At 41.6% G+C, this 21,023-nt stretch overlaps 1 protein-coding gene across 3 annotated transcripts; it reads right to left on the bottom strand.

Moving 5' to 3' along the window:
* Window positions 1–1,167: 1,167 nt before the first annotated feature.
* On the bottom strand, window positions 1,168–20,696 carry cabp2a (calcium binding protein 2a). Of its 3 annotated transcripts, XM_086120473.1 has the most exons (8): window positions 20,564–20,696; window positions 20,113–20,295; window positions 10,582–10,803; window positions 6,373–6,403; window positions 5,752–5,886; window positions 4,757–4,866; window positions 4,497–4,644; window positions 1,168–2,181 (listed from the first exon to the last, which is right to left on the bottom strand). In XM_086120473.1, the coding sequence occupies exons 1-8, from the start codon at window positions 20,621–20,623 to the stop codon at window positions 2,156–2,158; spliced, it is 915 nt and encodes a 304-aa protein (XP_085976599.1). In that variant the 5' UTR covers window positions 20,624–20,696; the 3' UTR covers window positions 1,168–2,155. The 3 variants fall into 3 exon arrangements, with proteins under 3 accessions (XP_085976599.1, XP_085976598.1, XP_085976597.1); XM_086120472.1 differs by lacking the exon at window positions 10,582–10,803; XM_086120471.1 differs by lacking the exons at window positions 20,113–20,295; window positions 20,564–20,696 and adding an exon at window positions 11,080–11,631.
* Between the last annotated feature and the right edge of the window lie 327 nt (window positions 20,697–21,023).

Here is a 21,023-nt window from a genome sequence, read left to right as displayed (position 1 = left end):
ATTTTCCAGTTAGTCTTTTTCAGCCTTAAGTACTGGACAAAAGCAACAATGATTTTCATAGTGTCACTGTTAAGTGTTTAAAAAAAAAAGAATACATACACAAAAAATAGTGGCATTGCTACCACAATTATATATTCAGCTAAGGCATAAAGAAAATAATATTCATATAATTTATTGATTTGTTGAAAACAAATCAATAAATTTATCATGAAGTTGTCTATTGTAAGCGAAATGATTGCGATTCCAATTCAGTGTTATTGTGCAGTTAAACAAAAAAAACCCAATGAAATCTAGCATTCACTCAGAAGTGCAAAATTAAAAAAAAAAGAAAAAAGAAATGATTATGATAAACTGAGAATCGTGTGTATGTTTCTGTTAACCTCGGTGCGAATACTGTCACCATAGCAATATTTGATGTGTGCAAAGACTGATTGTTGACGTCCAATATAAATCCTGAAAGACGTCACCTCAATGTATCCTGAACTTGTTCTTTGCTCATGTTGTTTTTGGTTTTCATCTTCTCCGGGGTAATTTAATAATAATATAAGTAATACAAGTGGTGTCCGCCATATTTAATGTTTTTGATGTAAAAACGGTTTATATTTTTTCTCTTACATGTAGGTGCGGCTTATTCAACAGAGGGCATTCATGTTTTTGATTGAGCAAGCCGTGATTTGTTTAGCCTTGTTCTTGCCAGTAGTGCCCTCTCCTGGTAAGCATACGCATGAGCAGAATGCTGTGTTGTACGTTTTGGGTATTGCCCACTTTCTACCTTCTCTGCCTACTTTATTGAACAAATCTTAATTAAAATGCCAGGTTCTTCAAGTGCTTTAAGAGGAAATGAATTCCTGAAACGTTAGATCTGTTCTGGAAGATTTATATGTGCACAACACTCATCGACAGTGAAGTCGGGATTAAGGAAGTTTTAAAGTTGCTATTCATTAAGCGAGAGCGAGGGTCAGAGGTTACAGCAACGACAATAAAATGACGTGAGACATTCAGGATCGATTCCTAGGCAAGCGTATGAAGAAAACAAGCTGCCGTGTGCCTTCATAACGTTTATAAGTTTGTTGCTTTGCTGTTTGTTGAGTTATAAGGATCAATGGTCAATTCATGTCATGCATCTACTCAAAATGAGGCAACAAAATGGTGGACAGCCAATACAAATCAGTTGGACAAAGTGTTTTATTTGTATTCACATTTGAAAATGCATATATGACTAAGGTATTAAACACTGTAAAAAATAGAGCATTCGTTTCTTGAAACACTTAAAAAAATAATTACTTGAGACAACGCGATCTGACAGTGTCACTAAAAATCATTAAATTATGTGAAATGGATCGCAGGATCATACAAGCAGTCATTTGTCATAACAAGCTTCTATTTTATTTAATATTTTAATTTGTAACTTTTTTCAACAATTAGATCATCCCCCTAATAAGAAACTACCGTATTTTCATTTAAAGTAAAATGTTGAGTGAAACCAATTGTCACAGTCAATAATAGTGATCTATTTTAGAATTTAGATGTTTTTGGTTTGCTTGACTTTCTACCGTGAAGACATTTCATCTCAGGGCCCCTTGTAGTACATTAAATTATACATTTCATAAATATTTTATAACATTGTCAACCTAAAAAGAAAATCAGGCAGTTCAATGCAGTTTTATTTTAACTGGGGTTCAGTAAAGTATTGGATTGGAAACACACATTACCACATTTACTTTGTGTCAAAATCCAGATTGTGTTGTGTCAACAAGGGATTATTATTCTTATTAAAAACACAAATAATAATCATCATGAGAAAGATGTTTGTAAGCAGCATGTTCGTTTTATGAAAATATATTTTGCTTTTATTGTGTTTTGAACAAAATCATTTCATTCGGTTGCATTTTACTTTGAAGACTTGACCCGAGGCTGAGGGTTTGAGCGATTGTCGTACCTCTTCTTGTTCAACCGCGTTTCTATTTGACATCATCCATTTACCTGTCTCAACAGTTACATTACGTCACAGAATAGTAACACATGTAGAGGGTTCTCGTACAGTTGTTACAGAATGAAAGGATGGACACAAACATTATAATATAACAAGAAGAAGTACAATTACAAGAAACAGTGTGTAGTCCGGTCCCCATTCATTGCAGCAAAGATGGTTTGGTCAGCGAGACATCATTCGCACAAATTCTGAGGGAAAAAAATATTTGGATCAAGAGTGAGGCTCGTTTTCATTTGATCTCAAACTGAATTTTGAAAAGCTTACGGATTTTAACCACGGATTGAAATTTATTGCGATAAAATTCCAACTGCTCGCTGAATCTAACCCTAAATTCATAAATATTACTAAATATATTACTATATTACTTATTATATATTATATGTATTATATGTGGGCGGCCCGGTGGTCCAGTGGTTAGCGCGTTGACCTCACAGTACAGAGGTACCGGGTTCAATTCCAGGTCCGGCCTCCCTGTGTGGAGTTTGCATGTTCTCCGCGGCGCGGGCCTGCATGGGATTTCTCCGGGTACTCCGGTTTCCTCCCAGATTCCAAAAGCATGCATGGCGGGCTGATTGAACACTCTAAATTGTCCCGAGGTGTGAGTGTGAGCACGGATGGTTGTTGGTCTCTGTGTGCCCTGCGATGGGCTGGACACCGGTTCAAGGTGTCCCCCGCCTACTGCCCGGAGACGGCTGGGATAGGCTCCAGCACCCCCCGCGACCCTTGTGAGGATAAGCAGATGGGAAAATGGATGGATGGATGTATCATATGTTCTTATATTATCATTATTATTGTTTATATATACAGGTATATAAAAAAAAAATCCTCGTCTCACCCCTCGGGTGGTGTCCGTCCCTCATTCAGCTCGGGTCCTCTACCAGAGGCCAGGAAGCTTGAGGGTTCTGCGCAGTATCCTTGCTGTTCCCAGCACTGCACATTTCTGGACTGAGATGTCCGATGTTGTTCCCGGGATCTGTTGCAACCACTCATCTAGTTTGGGGGTCACTGCCCCGAGTGCTCCGACCACCACAGGCACGACTGTCACCTTTACCTTGCAGGCTCTCTCCAGCTCCTCTCTGAGCCCTTGGTATTTCTCCAGTTTCTCGTGTTCCTTCATTCTGATGTTTCCATCACTTGGGACCGCTACATCCACTACAACGGCTTTCCTCTGCCCTTTATCTATGATCACGATATCTGGTTGGTTCGCCATTACCATCTTGTCAGTCTGGATCTGGAAGTCCCACAGGATCTTCGCTCTGTCATTCTCCACCACCTTCGGAGGGGTTTCCCATTTTGACCTTGGGGTTTCCAGTCCATACTCCGCACAGATGTTTCGGTAGACTATGCCAGCCACCTGGTTATGGCGTTCCATGTAGGCTTTCCCTGCCAGCATCTTACACCCTGCAGTTATGTGTTGGATCGTCTCGGGTGCCTCTTTGCACAACCTACACCTTGGGTCTTGTCTGGTGTGGTATATCTGGGCCTCAATGGCCCTGGTGCTCAGGGCCTGCTCCTGAGCAGCCAGGATGAGTGCCTCTGTGCTGTCCTTCAGGCCAGCCCTCTCTAGCCACTGATAGGACTTCTTGAGATCAGCCACTTGAGTTATGGTCCGGTGGTACATCCCGTGTAGGGGCTTGTCCTCCCATGATGGTCCCTCTTCCAGCACCTCATCCTCTGTTCCCCATTTTCTGAGACATTCTCTGAGTACGTCATCCATTGGAGCCTTCTCCTTGATGTATTCATGGAGCTTGGATGTTTCATCCTGGACAGTGGCTCTCAAATTATTGTATCTATCTATCTATCTATATCTATATATATATGAACATTAATTTCTTAAAGAGAGCATATTTAATAGGGGTGGCTAAACTTTTTGAACCGAAGATCGACTTTTCGCTCAACCAACCTCCTGCGATCGACCCGCTACCGCGCACACGTACGCACATACACACGCACACGCCATGATGAGCAACAGCCTGACACAGAGGCATGCAACACACTTTTGCATCCCGTTAACTATCGTAGCTCACACGTACCATTTTAAAATGCTTACCTCGGCCCTCTAGATTCCTGTTCCCGTGCCTTTGGTGAATTGTACACGAAACAAACTCTGAATGAGAATAATGATAAAAGATACAGCGCAACAGCTCTGATCACAAGCTGCAATTGCAGACAACTGAGCGCTAACAACTTCCGGTGACGCAGGTCTTGCGCCACCGTTGATTAAAGATTTACCTGCTTTATTTTATTTATTTTTTTAAATACTTTTTGTGAAAATGAAACTGATAGGATGATTAGGGTGCAGTGTACATTTACACAAAAAATTATGAGGAATATGCACAGACACACAAATGGTTGTTTGTTTTTTTCTCCTCTACACCCCTCGCGATCGACTTGGGACCAGTCCGCGATTTATCAGTCGATCGCGATCGACCGGTTGAACGCAATCAATGTAATGCGCACCCGCGAAGCATGTCTAATAGAGTGGGTATATGGACACACTCACCCTCAAAGTCCACTTCTCCATCCCCGTTGAGGTCGACATCACGCAGGATCTCATCAATCTCACGGTGGTTGAGTTGCTCTCCCATCAACTTCTTCATGGCTTCTCTCAGCTCCCCGAGACTGATCTGACCATCCCCATCAGAGTCAAACTGGGACCATGACAAAAAAAAAAGAATGCCAAATGGCAAGAATCCCACCAATGATGATGATATCAGAGACAAATAATGGACGGCTTGTGGAAGCGGCATCCGGAATGCTTACCTCTTTAAAGGCATCCCTTAGCTCTTTGACCCCAATCATGTCTGCTGTCTCAGCCAGCATTTTTGGACCCATCAACTCCACAAAGTCTTCAAAGTCTACTCTGCCGCCACCTGGAGGCCAACAATAGGAAACTCCGGTACATATGTTCCAGCATGTTTATCCAGTAACAGTTCAGCCTCAAACAAGAACATAAATGTACATAAATGACAGCTTAACCATGTTGTTAAAATAGTTATTTAACATTTTTAACTTGTTTTGACTTGATAGAACTTATAGAACCTAAACGGAGGCGCTGAAGATGGAATACTGTCGTATTGTCGTGTGTACAATGGTAATATTTCTTTTAAAAAAATGTTTGGGCAACATTTCCATGCATTGAAAAATAAAACAGCAATCAAGTACGGTCATCAAAACACTCCAAATATCAAGTGAATCAATATGTCCATGAAACTTTCAGTTGTGTTTTTCTTTAAAAAGTAACTTTTTTCTTTCTGTTTTCTGTGATTAGCCCTTTTTTTTTTTTTTTTTTTTTTTTAACCATCAAGTGACATCTCAACAAATTGGTAGAGGCTCATATTGTAATTTTATAAATCTACCAAAGGGGAACTTATAAAAACTCCCAAAGCGAAATACAAAATGCAAAGATTTATGTAAAGTCAGTTTTAAAAAAAAAAAATTGTCAAGCAAAAGCCAGATCAATTTATACATTTCAATAAAATGAGCACCTTTTGTTGTCAAATGTGTAAGGCCGACATTATTGCCGGATAACATTTGAGCATTTTTTGATTGTTTCATAAAATAATGTGTGTGTGTGGGGTGGGGGGCGGGGGGGGGGGGGGGGGGTACGGTCATCCACTTAATTATGAAGTCACAAATAACATATTAGACATGATATATTTTATTCCCCGTTGAATTACTATTGGGCAATAGAGGACTTTTGTATCATTTCTGAATTCAATCTTCACTTTTTCAATGAGCAGTTTTTCTGGACTTACAGATCTGCTGGCTGAGCTCGATCAGTTCCATTTCTGTTGGCATGTATCCCATAGTCCTCATGCATTCGCCAAGGTCCTTACAGCTGATGAAGCCATCCTTGTCCTTGTCAAACTCTCTGAATGCCTCACGCAACTCTGTGGGAATCATGCATTTTTTAATGTATATTTTGCTTCTTGGAAAAGTATCAACCTCTCTGCACCTCTCTCGCGAAAACATTTACAGATTCAGTTTAGAAATCACTTTGGAATCCCATTTGCTACTGCACCACTAACATGCAACTGCAATTGCATTTTTACGTCTTTACAACCATGATTGTTGTGTTGGCATGCGGAGTATGCTGTACATCTATTTTGCAAACACAATGTGAAAATAATCACAGGGAAAATGCCATCCTCACCATCTTTTACACATTATTTTTTACAATAATGTTTATTATAAAAATAGTGCAATACTCTTCCATTTATGCATCCATACATGAAAACACATCTCATTGCACACAATGGGATATGTGAAAGTGAGGGCAAAGTCAGAAAAGCTCTCCTGCTCCAATCAATTGATTAAATCAAAAGGAGAGAGAGGCTGAGGGAAGAGATGCAATGATTCTACGAGAGCAATTATACCTTCCATTTCTTCAGGCCGCAGGTCTCGATCCTACAGGGTGTAGATTGAGGTCAAATCATGCATGAAAACAAGGGGAAAGAGAGGACAGTTACATTAGACTAAACATTACATTAAACAAGACATGGACAATACTGACACTAAACTGGTAGAACAGTTTAGCAATCTTATATGCATATAGAGTACATGTGGAGTGGTTGATTGACCACAAAACTCTATCTGAATGTGTGCTTCCAAGGAACCGTAAGAAGAGTGCCACTTGCTGATAATGTAAAGATGACCGCTGTGAAGTGGGTATTTGTACAGCACCCCTGATAGTGTGTTCATGTGTAACAACCCTCTGTCCCGGCCCCCAACCCGACCCATAGTTTTCCAATATATGATGATGATGATAATACTACTACTACTAATAATAATACTAATAAATATGAGTTGAATGAATTTAAGTGTGCAGTGATTCGGAGGGTTCTATGCACCTTGTTGTCATATTTATGAATGAAATAAAATGACATCCACCACACATTTCAGCGGAGTGCAGAATTTGTCTGCATGAATGTCTTCCAAAACCACCACGATCGTGGTACATCCCCAGCACCACAACTTAGACTTGCTTTTTACTGGTTTTCAGATGAGCCTACTTTCTGCCATCAAATTGACAGGTGTGCCTCGTGGAAAAGAATGCCCAGTGTGGCTCAGCACCATCTGGTAAATTCCCAAACTTGGTAAACTCGACTCAACTCACCACAAAAATCAAGATGCGGCTGTTTTTGCCAAAATAGAGCCATATTTCGTTGAAAACATCAGCTGACTGACACATACGCCATATTCCAAATTATTGTGCTGTGTTTGTTCATTTGTTCAACCAGTCCCTAAACCAGGCAATTGTCAGTTCTTGCCTGAAGCCTTCCACCAGCATCCCCCTCCCTAAGAAAATGAGAATCAGTGGACTGAATGATGATCATCTATTGACACCGACACCCATAGCCATAAAGTGTTTTGAAAAACCGGTCCAGGCCCACACCAGTTCATGTCTCTCCCGTGGGTTTGACCCTCACCAGTTTGCTTATCAAGACAACAAGTCCATGGAAGATGCTGTAGCTACATCCCTCTACTTTGCTCTGTCCTGCCTGGTGCACCAAGGGAGCTCTGCCCGTCTGCTCTTTGTTGACCAGCTCTGCACCCTTCCCAGCAGATTGGCGAATAAGCTGTTGGGCGTGGGTGATTTGAATTTGATCTGCCTCTGGATTTTGGATTGCCTGGCGAACTGCTCCCGGAAGGTGAAAGTAGGCCCCCCCCCTCTCCTAAACCATCAACCTCAGCACCGGCTTCCGCCAGGGGTGTGTACTGAGTCCCCTGCATTTCACATACATATCATCTCTATACTCATGACTGTGCACCATCCACCACAATAACATCACTGTGGTACGGCTCATCTTTTGAGGGCGGTGGGGGGTTGAAACAGTGTAGTGGTCAGTGTGGTATCAACAGAAAAACTTCATCCTGAATGAGAGACAAAGGAGATGATTGTGGACTACAGGGGGAAGGAGAAGGACATTTGTCCACTGCTCATCCATGAACGAGTCACTACATCTGTTCATCCTACATCAAATTCGAATGCAAATGCACATAATGCATGATGATTTTCTTGAAATATCCACTGTTTACATTTCGTTTACAAGGCATTTGACTATTCTGTGCTTTTCATTACACTCACCTGGGAAAGTAATTATCAAAGCTGTCTGAAAAGTTATCAATGACCTAAATGGGCAAGGGATACAGCATATCAAAAAATTCTCCGCGAAAAAAACCCTCACACGTTTATTGTGCTTAAATCTTAAATAGATGTGTGTAACGGGGTGTTGAGGTGACACAAGGATACATCTGTTCACGATATGTTTTGCAAGGCCGTGCCATCATCAACAGGAATAATACAGAGTTGGATTAGAGGTTGTTGAGGGGACAACACAAGGAGATTACAGCCCTAAATTGTATTACAAATCACGAAAGCTTATCGCTTTTTTCATTTTTCCATCCCAAACCAATTTTGTCAGCTGCAGCGTCATTAAACGGATATGAATTCACCTGCACACTGGACACGGATTCACATGTATGGTTCTAGATTGAATGGTGATCAATAAATATGAAAATTGGCACGGATTACATTTTGTATCTTGTTTTATTGATTTGTGTTCTTTCATGCTCAGCCTAGCAGGTACAATACGAATCGGGCTTGTCCTGAACTAAGCATCAATACAATTAGGCCACTACAGAACGACCATATATTTCATTAAAACCCATGCATGGCATGGATTTTTTTTGTCACACAATGCATGTCAAGTGTACATGATGTGTACCTGCAGGGCACGAGAGTTTTAATACAGTGTGGTAGTCTTGTAAAGTAATGGAGTGTAAATATTTGGGATTTTCACTCATCTTTACTTGCCATGAAATGTAATTACCGGTATAATTAAATATCATGGCAAATTTTACTTGTGTGCCTTTACATTTTCAAAATAAAATGTATAGCCTATTGTTCCTGCTATCCATTGCCCGTAAGATTTTGATACTTATTCCTCCAAAATTAAAATCAGAAAAAATTAACACGCATAAACCACTGCGCACAAAGGGGAAGAATTGTCCTGCCTGCCCCAAGTGAGGCAAAAACATTTCCCGCACCCATGAAAAAAAGTAATAGAAAATAAACTAAATAAAAAAATCAAACATCGGATTTCATTTAGTGCCCTGTGATTGACTGACAACTTGTTCAAGGTGTCCCCTGCCTACAGCCCGAAGACAGCTGGGATAGGCTCCAGCACGCCCCGCGATCCTTGAAAATGAATGGATGGATACATTTCAGTAAGTTTCAGAGAGGATTTTTATTCATGTGTGAACCTTGTGAAATTGTTTCATTTTGGTTAGGTTTTTATGAGTGATTGTTTTAGTCCTCATTTTCCAATTTATGGAGTATTTGAAAGATGAAACAATAAGTATGTAATAAAGTGAACTACATTTACCAAACAACTCGTCGACCTTTCTTCCTCTGTACATACATTTGAAATAAACCCTGAAAGCTAATGAATGATACAATTTTCATGATTATTTTCTTACTTTTGTGAAATTATAATAACCTTGGCAAACACATGGAGAACTTGTCAATGGATTGGAACTCTCAAATTTAGCAGTTTGGTGTGCCGTGGTTGTGGAAGCTTCATTTGTAATGCACTACTTTACAAAATCACAATGTATACAAACAAAGCAGAAGGAAGATGCACTGTGTGTTTGTTTAGGGATTAGGGGTGTGGCGAGAACACACAATTACATTTGTATTTCTTGTTAATATGTCTGTGTAGGAATTCCAATGACCGAGCCATCATATTTCATAACTGCATTTTGTGAAATGTATTGCTAATTTTAACCAAAATTCAAGGAAAAGTTGTGATACGTTTTCCTGGGCCACTTAAAAGTGCCAGTGGGCAGGATCTGGCCCGAGGGCTTTGAGTTTAATAACTGTACAGTGGTGTTTTAATGACAAGCTAGAAGCTGATGGTAACGTGCCCCTGGATGGGATCGGCGGCGGAGTAATGGAGGCGTTCGCATATCTGCCACACAGTTCTGAGACTGGCAGCTTGAATGCACACTCTGATCTGTCCTTTACATATTCTCTGTGTGCTGGTATTTTTTTAGGTTCATTGAAGATTCTAAATTGTCCTTACTGTAGGTGTGAGTGTGAATGCTTGTTTTCAGTATGGAGTGTGGGATAGGCTATAAACTGTGACTCTAGTGAGGCATTGTTCTACTTTTCAGCAGTGTAATTAGTTCTGTCCCATGGTTTGAAAGTTGCCTTTCACGGTAAATTTGAACCTGCCACATAAACAACGTGTAATAAAATGTGAAATGATAGACAGGGTCGGATATTGCCAAGATATTATATTTAAGCCCAGTGGTAAAAAGTCTTCCCTACATTCAAGGTCATTTCATGTCCCTGTGGACTATAACTCAGGAAATCAGCCATAATCTCTCACTACACTTACTTCTTAATGCCTTTTTTCAATTAGTGCTGCTAGCCCGCTATTGATTGCTACATAATACATATTAAGATTGCATGACATAAATCTGGATGAGAAGATCATTTTGATGTTTCCAGGGTAAGGGATGTTTCTGTCTTTTGTTTCTGTCTTTCTTCTGAGTGTGTGTGCAGCAGTCATACATACGAGCTGGCTCTGTGCGAAGCCCTGTTTGAGGAAGACACACGCAGGCCCCACTATGTTGTGCAACATGTTGCAGTTCTTAACCAGAGCACAGAGCGGCTCATCGAACTCCGGTTCACTCCCTCTTTCTTCGTCTTCTTCTGTGTCCATCTCACCTGCATCTCTCAAGCCCCCAAGCATGGCGGGTGCCAGTGGGGACCCACTTCGTTCCACAGGAGACAACCCCTTAGAAGAGGGGATCCAATTAAAATGATCAATGGCAGCAGTGCAGGCTCACTTTTGTGAACACAAGTATGCATTTAAAATCTTACATTCATTTGACTCAACACAACACTACAATGCAATTTGGAGAATCTAATATAGACTCCTGATGAGTGGTTGCCATTTTTATTTAAACACAAGATATTAAAAAACTTGAGAATGCTAGATAAATATTCTTTTGAAGGTATAAAATATACACTGGAGCACATTTTCCAGTAAAAAGCAGTCCTTCATCCTTACCTTACTCTTTGTACTGTTTTTTCTAGATGTCTTATTGATATTTCCCATCACCACCCTCTTTTCCTCTTTTTTTGTCCAGTCAGCACTGCTCCCGTCTGCCGCTTTTGTTTGTCCTCAATAGCCACATTCAAGTCTGAAATCCAGCAGCATGCTACATCCTGCGCATACCACTGGGCTTTGGGGCTGAACACCCGCAACCAAAATTTCCTCTTGGGCAAAAAAGCTACAATCCAACTTTATACTGGTCCAGGTAGAGCCAATCCATCCACATGGTGCCGTGTCCAATCCGAATCCGCAATAGGTTATCGGAGGCTGGTAAAGGGAATTTTAAGACATGAAGGGTAATATTATCAACAGTTGCTGAAGAGTGACAGGTCAGTATTGGAGAGCCTGAATATATCTGGGGCTGAAACAACCCGCAATCTCTGATCACATGACTTGAACATTTTTTTTCTCTCTCTCTCTCTCTCACTCTCTCTCTCTCTTTTGCTCACACAAACACATTTTGTCTGTCACCCTGACTGCAGAGTGATCGCTTGAAATTGGAACAACTTAATCTAATCCATCCCACCGACTTTCCTCTTTCTGCCCCTCGAGCATCATGTTTATGGTCTCAAAATGACGAGCCTGGCACAACTCCGCATGTGCATGAGAGAGCACGGAAGGGGGAGGTGTACGGGCAGAATTACGGATGGGGAGTTGGCTGTCTGTTTAATCCCTGGCATTTCAGATTAGAGCAAAGAGTGATGTTGGACATGAGAGTAAAGGCTTGAATTGGGTTCCTATTCTCAGCAAGGGTCATGCAATTGTATGACATTGCGGAGATTTAATTCTGCAACATTCAAAAATGAAAGGATATATAGATAATTAATTGAGTTTTTTAAAAACAAGTCATATGTGTTGAACATATATTCCCATACCATTAGGTTTTGAAGTACAGTATGTCATTGATATAGGGCACTTACTCAAACAGTTCCACCAAAATATAGGACAGTAATACTTCCGTTAGTCATGAAGCACAACATACAACATAATGTCCATCCATCCATTTTCTATCCCACACCAACATGTTCAGTCTCACAGTGAGCTGGAGCGTATCTATAATAAATTCGGCAAAAAGCAGACTGCACCCTGAACTCATGTTCACCAGTCACAGGTGCAAAATGAGTGAGAACTGAACCCATGCTGGCTGCACAGAAGTCAGTAACCTTTTTAGGATGATGTATATTAGTATATTACCTTTTTTATTTGATATTAAACTGCATTCTACAGTAGCTGCACAAGTCAAGTAATGGGCTCGTGGGTGGTACATAATATAATAAACAGCAAGTAATGTTCCTTAAGACTAACTTTGAGAAATGTGCTCAGGGGAGACATCTTCTTGGCCAGTGAGCCAATAAACAACCACTGGAGATTACTGAGATCCACGAGTCGTGGAGAGGAGAGAATAGCTTTTCACATGTTACATTTTCAAAAAGTCGCCAACAGAGTGCAGCAGACCACATCTTTTTGGCTGTTGGGAAGCGAAAGCTGCATCCAAACTGCACCACTGAATGGCCAATGGCAGAGGTCATACACAGAGAGATGCAGCACAAGACATCAAGATGCTAAAAGGCGAAAGCCCTTTCATTTTCTTAGAACACTCTAAGGTTGTTTTTTTTTTTTTTACTTACATATATGAATTACCTTTCCTTAACTTTGAAATGGGATGCACAATGTGAATCTCTATTATGTTGTACAAGGTGACAACGAGATGACAAACATCAAGAATTGAATCCACCATGTCTCAGTTATATAATAATATGCGCCTTAGCTCACTGATCCAGCTGGACAGCCCTCAGATTAGCAAACCTCAGTCCTGCAGTGGGATTCCCCCGCATTGTACATTTTCATATAAAATCACATGAGAATTCATCTTAAGTAGAGTAGTGGCCTACATGTGTAGTTATATTAATGCAGAAGATAATTTCGAAAAGGAAAAGAGTAACATCCAAATGGTGGAAATAACTAAAGAAAATCTTGAAAACAATAGTTGTGGTTTGAAGAAATGTCAGTGACAAAATTCTAAACAGCACTTTGTTGACAATTTATCAGTGTTCCCTGAAGAGACGCAAGCACAGAAGTCGGGTCAGAAAATCCCGTGCTGGGGCAGTAAACAAAAAGATGGACAGACTCCAAAAGTTGGGAATTTGGACCAGTCAAACTTGATGTGGGCAGACTCCCAAAAAAATAGTCAGCAGTTGGTGTGCTGTTGTGTGTGTGTGACAAAGACACTCTTCAAACATAAGGGTGTGTTATCTATCACTGATTCTGTTCATCGCTTTTATGGACAATATTTTATTTCCAGGCGAAACCAAGATGTTGAAGGGGTCCGGTTTGGTGGCCTCAGTATTGCATCTCAGTTTTTTTTTCTAGATAATGTAGGTCTTTTAGCTTCACCAAGCTACAATTTTCAATTCCCATAGGAGCGAATTGCACCACGGTGTGAGGCAATTGGGATGAGAATCGTCCATCCATCCATTATCCGAGACGCTTATCCTCACTAGGGTTGCAGGCATGCTGGAGCTTATCCCAACTGTCATTGTGCAGTAGGCAGGGTACAAACGAAGCTGGTTTCCACATAGACAAACAACCATTCTCACTCACAATCACACCTAAGGACAAATTAGAGTGATCAATTAACTTTCCATGCATGTATTTGGAATGTGGGAGGAAACCAGAGGACCCAGATAAAACCAACACAGACACGGGGAGAACATGTACACTCCACACAGGAAGGCCGGAGCCCGAAATGAAACCCACAACCTCTGTACTGTGAGGCGAACACGCGAATCAAACGTCCACCATGCCAGTTCGTGTCGGCAGCAACACCTCCAGCACCATCATGATGAACACAGGTGCCCCACAAGGATGTGTGCTGAGCCCCCTCCTCTTTTCACTGCTGACCCACGACTGCACTCCTTCATCCAGCTCCAATCTCTTCGTTAAGTTTGCGGATGACATGACTGTAGTGGGTCTCATCAACAACGACGATGAGAAAATCTACAGGAGTGAGGTGAGCAGGCTGGCCTAGTGGTGTAAAGATAACAATCTCCACCTGAATGTGGAGAAGACAACGGAGATTGTTGTGGACTTCAGAAAGACGCACTCCCAGCATGCTCCACTGGCCATTAGAGGTGCCACAGTGGAGAGAGTGAGCAACACCAAGTTCCTGGGAGTGCACATCTCTGAAGACCTGTCCTGGAGCCACAATACCTCATCACTGGCCAAAAAATCCAACCAGCGCCTGTACTTCCTCCTCGAACTGAGGAGAGCAAGAGCCCCACCCCCCATCATGCAGACATTTTATACAGGCACCATTGAGAGCATCCTGTCCAGCTGCATCACTGTGTGGTATGGTGCGTGCACTGTGTCCTGCCAAAAGACTTTGCAGCGCACCGTGAGAGCAGCTGAGAAGATTATTGGTCTCTCTCTCCCCCCACTTGTGGACATTTACTACTCCCGTCTGACCCGCCAAGCCATCCGGATCGCAGGTGACCCCACCCACCCATCTCACAGCCTCTTCGGCCTGCTGCCTCAAACAGATCATGCAGAAGCCAAGCGTCCGTGCCAGCCCACTGCCCCGTAGACCACAGAGACGTTTGAGCGTCCAATGGGCGCGATAAATCCCATCATTTATCCATTGACCGCTCAGTTTCGCGCAGTGGAACAACCAACTCTCAGAAACAGTAGACCCTCAGTGTCCGACTGCGAAAAGAAGGAAGTCGTGTCAGTTGCCTGTGATCAATCGCTGATTCTGGACAAAAGATGAAGGTATTCCAGTACTTTTTTTTTTCCGTTTGTGGGGTGGGGCATATAGGGGAAGCTGAGCTTCCCCTGCAGTCTCAGAGCACTCACCACTGCTCATTATAGTGTACTTGTTGAGCGAGAGTCAAAATGATCAGAATGGATCATTTTCTTTTACTAATAATCAATGTGAGTGTGAACGAGTGTTTGTATATGGTGTATGTATGTATGAATGAATGAATTTCTAGTAGACATTTAATATGTATCTAGTTCATTTGAAGAGAATTGGAAAAGTGGAGAAAAAAATGTGTGTTGAAAAAAACAAAAAAAAACCGAAGTTTAATCAGTCTGCTTATTATATCTGCCGTACAGTAGCCCATTTGAAAATAATCCCAAATGTTGCCAATTAAGCGCCGATATACTCTTAATTTCTGTTGGAGTCAGTGAAAATGATTCCCTTGCTCCATTTGTCCACTTGACCTGTGACTCGATTCAATCTCATAAACTCCTGAGATGACTTGTTTGCCAGTTTTCACAGGGCATGGCGGTGCTAGAACACCGCAAGGTCGCATTTCCAGCATTCATGGCGGAATGCCGGGTTACATTCACACTGCACAATCTTCTGAGCATGATATTGCTTCTACATTAAAATCTTCTGCTTCTCAGCAACAAGTGGAGATGGAAAACAAGATACACATTTTCTTAAATCCTCCTTGTATCACAGCGGAAAGTGGTCGGTAGGTTGTACCCTTTGCGTGACTTTGGACACCCTTATCTTGACAGGAAACTTTGTTGGGAAACTTTTTTAAAACAATTCAGTAAAAGATGCCTTCCCGTACTTTCTCTGCAGCCTACATCATATTTTCATCATGCAACTCTGACTCAAAGTCAGCTAGGCTAGGCTGATCCTGACAAAAAAATTGGATTAATGGATGACCAAATTGACACGCTGTATCATATCTGTCAAATCTGTGTGTCCAGACTACGTGCCATGTTTCGAGTTCCCTCTGTCTATTTTGTGAGAAAAAAAAAAGCGGTGGGAATGATGTGCATCTGGCTGGCTTGTCTTCTCGCTCGTTACAGCTCGACTTTAATCCCTGTCAAATCCCAATCAGTCTCTTCTGCCTTTCTTTCTAAATGACATCCATCAACCTCTGGCCCTCATCCGAGAGCCCCCACCTCCTTCATCATCTGCTGCATTTGGTGTTGAGAGCATTGATGATTTATTTCAACAATGAGAACAGCTGTATATTGCAAAATAATCACAAATTTGTCTTTTCTTTCTTCTCCCTGACTGAGTAATGATTTCTGTCCGGATTGGACTTTCAAAGAAAGTATCCACAATTAACTTCTAACTCAAAGCAGACAAATGTCCTTAAAGCCCCACCTTTACTGAAATAAATCATTTATTTTGGGGGGAGGTAGAAAGTGGGTAGAAAAGTGATGCACATGGATTTTGCTGGAGAGACATCGTTTCCCTTTTTGGCAACTGCCTATTTTTGCCCCAAAGCATGACACACGGAATGCAATTTAATGAAGGATGCTAATCATCCAACATTCCCTATCGGTAATAAATAGTGTTGAGCATCCTTTGAATTAGAATGGTTCCGGTTCCGGTTCCGATTCGATTCCGGTTCCCTAAAGATTCTCAATTCCAATTCTTAAACAATAATTATAATAATTTAAAAACGAAGTATCCTAACTGTCAGGTTTTGCGTGATGGTAGTTGGAGGATCCCAAAAAACAGGGAGGAGCAGGGTGGACTGTCCAAGATGTATGTAACAAAAATGCAAACAGGAGTACACTCGGGGGGTGGGGGAACCTAACTGAAGTACTCAAACAAAGTCCTGAAAATCACAAGGAACCATAGTAACAACAACAACAAAAATCTATGACAGAAAACAAAACATGATAGGAGCACCCTGACACTCACACTCACAATGACCCAACAAAGACTGCCAGAACCCAGGGAACTAAATACAAGCAAAGCGACGAGACAACGAGAAACACCTGGACAAGACGCAAAGGGTTGATGGAGCTGATTGGTTAAACACAAGGAACACGGATGACGAGAACAGCAGAAGACAAAAAGGGCACAAAACCAAATGTAACCTAAAAAAACCCCATAACATTAACCAGTGATTTTGGGGGGGATGAAATTGGATAAACTCTGTTTTTTAAATTTCATAACTTTTTACCTGTACATTTATATCAAACTTAGTGACCTAGTGTAGGTACCAGGCTGAACGTTCAGTCAGACCCGAAGCAGCACACGAATGTCTAGACGGGACATTTGCAAGTGCTTTCTCAAATTTGAAGTGCAACTTCCTTTGATAATATTTAAGAACATGTGTTGCACTAAACTGATGTCATTTATGATGGTTGTTTATGAAGTTCAGCCATACTTTTGACCTCCGATAAGAAGTAGCCTGTCCATTATGGCAACTAGCAAGCATCAAGCACACAATTCCTACTTGTTTTATCGTCTGCTGTGTGGCGTGCCATTTGTATTCAACAGTCAGATTCCCCTGCTCTGCACCAGTTCTGAATATCTGTATGGCTCCGGCCCATGTCCAGCACACTGCGGCTCCGGCGGAGGGGAGGTGTGACATGCCAGTTGCACTTATTTCCTACTGGTCCTTCCTCATTCGTGTTCTTCTTTCGTACAGCAAACTAAAGATCAAAATTTTGCACCAATAAAAGTATGTGCCAATTGGCAAAAGAAACTAGAAGAAGAAATGAAAGAACAAGTACCGTAATAGTCTGGCATTACTGCTCGTAGCCATCATCATTATGGCATGCTAAAAAAGGTGGTGGTATATGCACCAGAAGTATTTGCTAACTGCCCTAAAAGAGCTGAAGGAGTAATAGTAGTCGTCATGACAACAAATGTGTGATGTATTTAATGTGTGACGGGTTTAGCAGACAGCTTCCTAATGCCACATCAAGGATTTACAGCACCAAAAGGCTCAATAACTGACCAGGATTCTACCTTTGGCCTTAATGTGACACAAATATTAGTTTACTTTTTAATTTGAAATGGCGTCAGTTAAAATTTTCGATAGTTAGAAGCGGAGGTTTCGTCCAACTGGAACTCCTTTGCTGCCGCCGTGTTTGGAAATTCACTCTGACACCACTCTGAGAGTGTATGCATTCCGAACGCAGCCTATATTCTAAACCAATAAGCATATCGCGCTTGATTTTTTTTCCCATGTGTACTGCCTGATGCACTGGGATCTGGCACTACTTTTTTGGGGCACTTATAACCAAAGGGCATATTTGAACACCATTGTGAGTTCTGAAGAGTCAGAGTGAAGCATTGCACTGGAAGTGTAACTGACACTACCATATGTCACTCCATAAGCAACTATAGTGAACCTCAGCCTCAGATTATTGAACATCAAGGCACCCAATAGGCTTTTGGTAGCATTGCACATCAAATTTGAGGTCTCCCGAATGTTAAGTACTTTGTTAATTTACTCTGTGCCAGCTACAGCTAGCACAGTGGTTCTTAACCTTGCTTGAGGTACCGAACCCAACCAGTTCATATGCACATTCACCGAACCCTTCATTAGTGAAAAATAAATGTGATTTTTATTTTTATTTTTTACAAATTCAAGACCAGAAAAACCCGCATTTATTAAAAACAGAAAAAAGTAAACACAATTAGTATAAGTAAAAAGTATACGTTTTTAAATTGTGCACAAAATGAACCAGCCAGTGATGGCCAAGCGGGCATGTCATAACTAATTGACATGTTGAGTCGGGTGTGTCTTAACCTCCATGGCAGAGGCTCTGTCGAACCCCTAAGACTGATACACCAAACGTTTAGGTTTCGATCGAACCCAGGTTAAGAACCACTGAGCTAGCATCTTAAGTCGAACCTTTCATTGCGTTGAGCCGCAATTCGAAACTTCAAATCCATCACAATAAATGAACATGTAATTATTATTGCTCAAGGAGATGGGGTAACTAAACCATGGTAATCGAGCAGCCGTGAGAGAATTCAAAATCAACTAATAGATGCCGCGTGGTGCTTTCGTGTTATGAAACGATGCCATCTATCCATCCGGTAAGGACGACCGTGGTGCAGCAATATCCGGTAGGTAACAAGGAAAAGCTGGCCATCTTCCGCTACGACTGCAGTAAAAGGTGTCATGTACTGCATTGAATTTAAAGAAGACACTTTCTTGGGAATTTCAATCTTTTACTTTGCCGTTCAGCCAGCCAGCTTCCATTACCCTCTGTTCTCTCAACCAATCCCTACATTCCGAGCTTACCCGCTTGGGCTATGGCAAGTGATGAGGGACAATTACACTTTGCATTTTGAAAAACACCAAAAAGATTGCCGACAACTCCATCCATCTAGCCCAACCACATAACCAAGATGGACGAAGTGCCATTCACTTTCGACATCCCGGTGAACGACACTGTAAAGAAGAGAGCACGAGAGGTCGGCTTTTACTGTTGTGCTTGGTTACCATGGTAATGGACAGAAACTGCCCAATGCGCTGCCTAAAAGAAAAGTTTCCAGCTTGAGTCATCGTTAAGTCCAATCAAAAGGGCTGGGTGGACAAAGAGAAAATGACAGCGTGGCTGAGTGAGGTGTACGTAAGGAGACAGGATTTTTTGGGGGGTTTCCACGCATCACTGTCCCTGCTGATCTGTGACTCCATGCACGGCCATCTCACAACAGCTGTGAAAAACCAAGTGCAGCAAATGAACTCGGAGCTTGCCATCATACCGGGAGGTTTGACGCAGGAACTCCACCCGCTGGACATCAGTGAAAACAGGTTGCATGCAACCGTATTTCTTAAGCTAGCGTCCAATTATGCAGTTCATCTTGTGTATGTGTTAAATACAGAAATAGAACCCGTAACTGACACCGCGCCTCTTAATACAGTTGATGTGAAAATACGGTACTATAAGATGTAGACATGCCATTGACAAAAATCTATATTTTTTCACAGATTCACTATTTTTGGGCGATTGCGAAAGGATAATTTTGCTGCTTTGCAACTGATAGCCAAATACACTGGCAGCTGTTATGTGCGTCCAAAACTCACAATTTATTGTATGTCAAAGCCATGTTGACTGACAAACTTAATGCGTACCGCATGCATTCATGTAGGAGCGTGAATATCTTACCCCAACCCTTCCACAGATTCCTTGGCATCATTTCTGAACTCAGGTTGAACGATGAATGAAACAATTCACACGAAAATATTGCCCGGTTAAGAATCCTACCTGCCCAAACACAGAGTCAACAATGGGCCGCAGTTTCCCCCTGTCTCCCTCTTGCAGCCAAAGGTCATCACGGTCTCCCACAGGGGATGACAGGCTTAAGGTTTTGGCCTTTGGTTTTGGAGGCCTTTTTATACTAGCTGAACTCCAACGCCTCAGAGACTCAATCTTCTTTTTGAAAGAACCCTGTAGAGAATGCAATACCCATTTTTTTTTAGAAGAGAAGGGAAAATAATGTATCCTGCAAGTCTACTTGGTTCAACAACAGAAAGCACGTATGACATAAACATACAGACGGTTGTGGATCTAAAGGAGTTAGCATGTTTAGGCAAGTTAGGCTTCAAATGGGGAAGGAAAACTGAGATTAAAAAATATATATATATTAAAAATAATAATAGCAGGATGCATGTCACCACCAAGTCAAAGACATTATGAGAGATGCAAATCAACTGACCTTCTTCAACAACTTCCCCTCTGGCACCTCCATGGATGACATGTTCTTCACGTCTGTCATCTTTTCTGCCAAACGTGCATGCACCGAAATATCTGCTGTCTCCTTTTGTCCTCTTTATCTGTTTGTAGAGCATCTGACACCGGTTAGTAATCTGTGGCACATCTCTTACTGTGGTTGCTCCTCCTTCCCTCATCCCTGCCTCCCTTTCAACCCTGCTGCTCTATGCATCATATTTTCAATTGTCTGGTAGTATCACTTGCATCTTTTAATTTAACGACCACAGTATGTTGCCACAGGCACAGAACACAACATTATTTGCTTTCATGGCAATATGTATGCATATGCACACGTTTAAAATATTATAAAATCGAAAATTGATTCGTGCACCCTTGAAAAAGTATGTCAGGGGAATTGTAGACACATTTTTCTCCACTGTCCAGTAATGCCAATTTATCGCTCT

Source organism: Hippocampus guttulatus, chromosome 9 (assembly GCF_054856545.1).
Source record: "Hippocampus guttulatus isolate MCC_2025c chromosome 9, RoL_Hgut_1.0, whole genome shotgun sequence".
Taxonomy (NCBI): domain Eukaryota; kingdom Metazoa; phylum Chordata; class Actinopteri; order Syngnathiformes; family Syngnathidae; genus Hippocampus; species Hippocampus guttulatus.
The sequence above is the reverse complement of the archived record's forward strand: the minus strand, read 5'-3'. Positions and strand labels throughout refer to the sequence as shown.

Coding starts and splice junctions, on each gene's coding strand:
- cabp2a (XM_086120473.1), bottom strand. CDS start 20,623: ATGACAGACGTGAAGAACATGTCATCCATGGAGGTGCCAGAGGGGAAG. Junction 10,804..20,112: donor TTGACTCTGTGTTTGGGCAG/GTAGGATTCTTA, acceptor CCCTCTTCTAAG/GGGTTGTCTCCTGTGGAACG. Junction 4,867..5,751: donor CGAGCTCAGCCAGCAGATCT/GTAAGTCCAGAA, acceptor GTTGGCCTCCAG/GTGGCGGCAGAGTAGACTTT.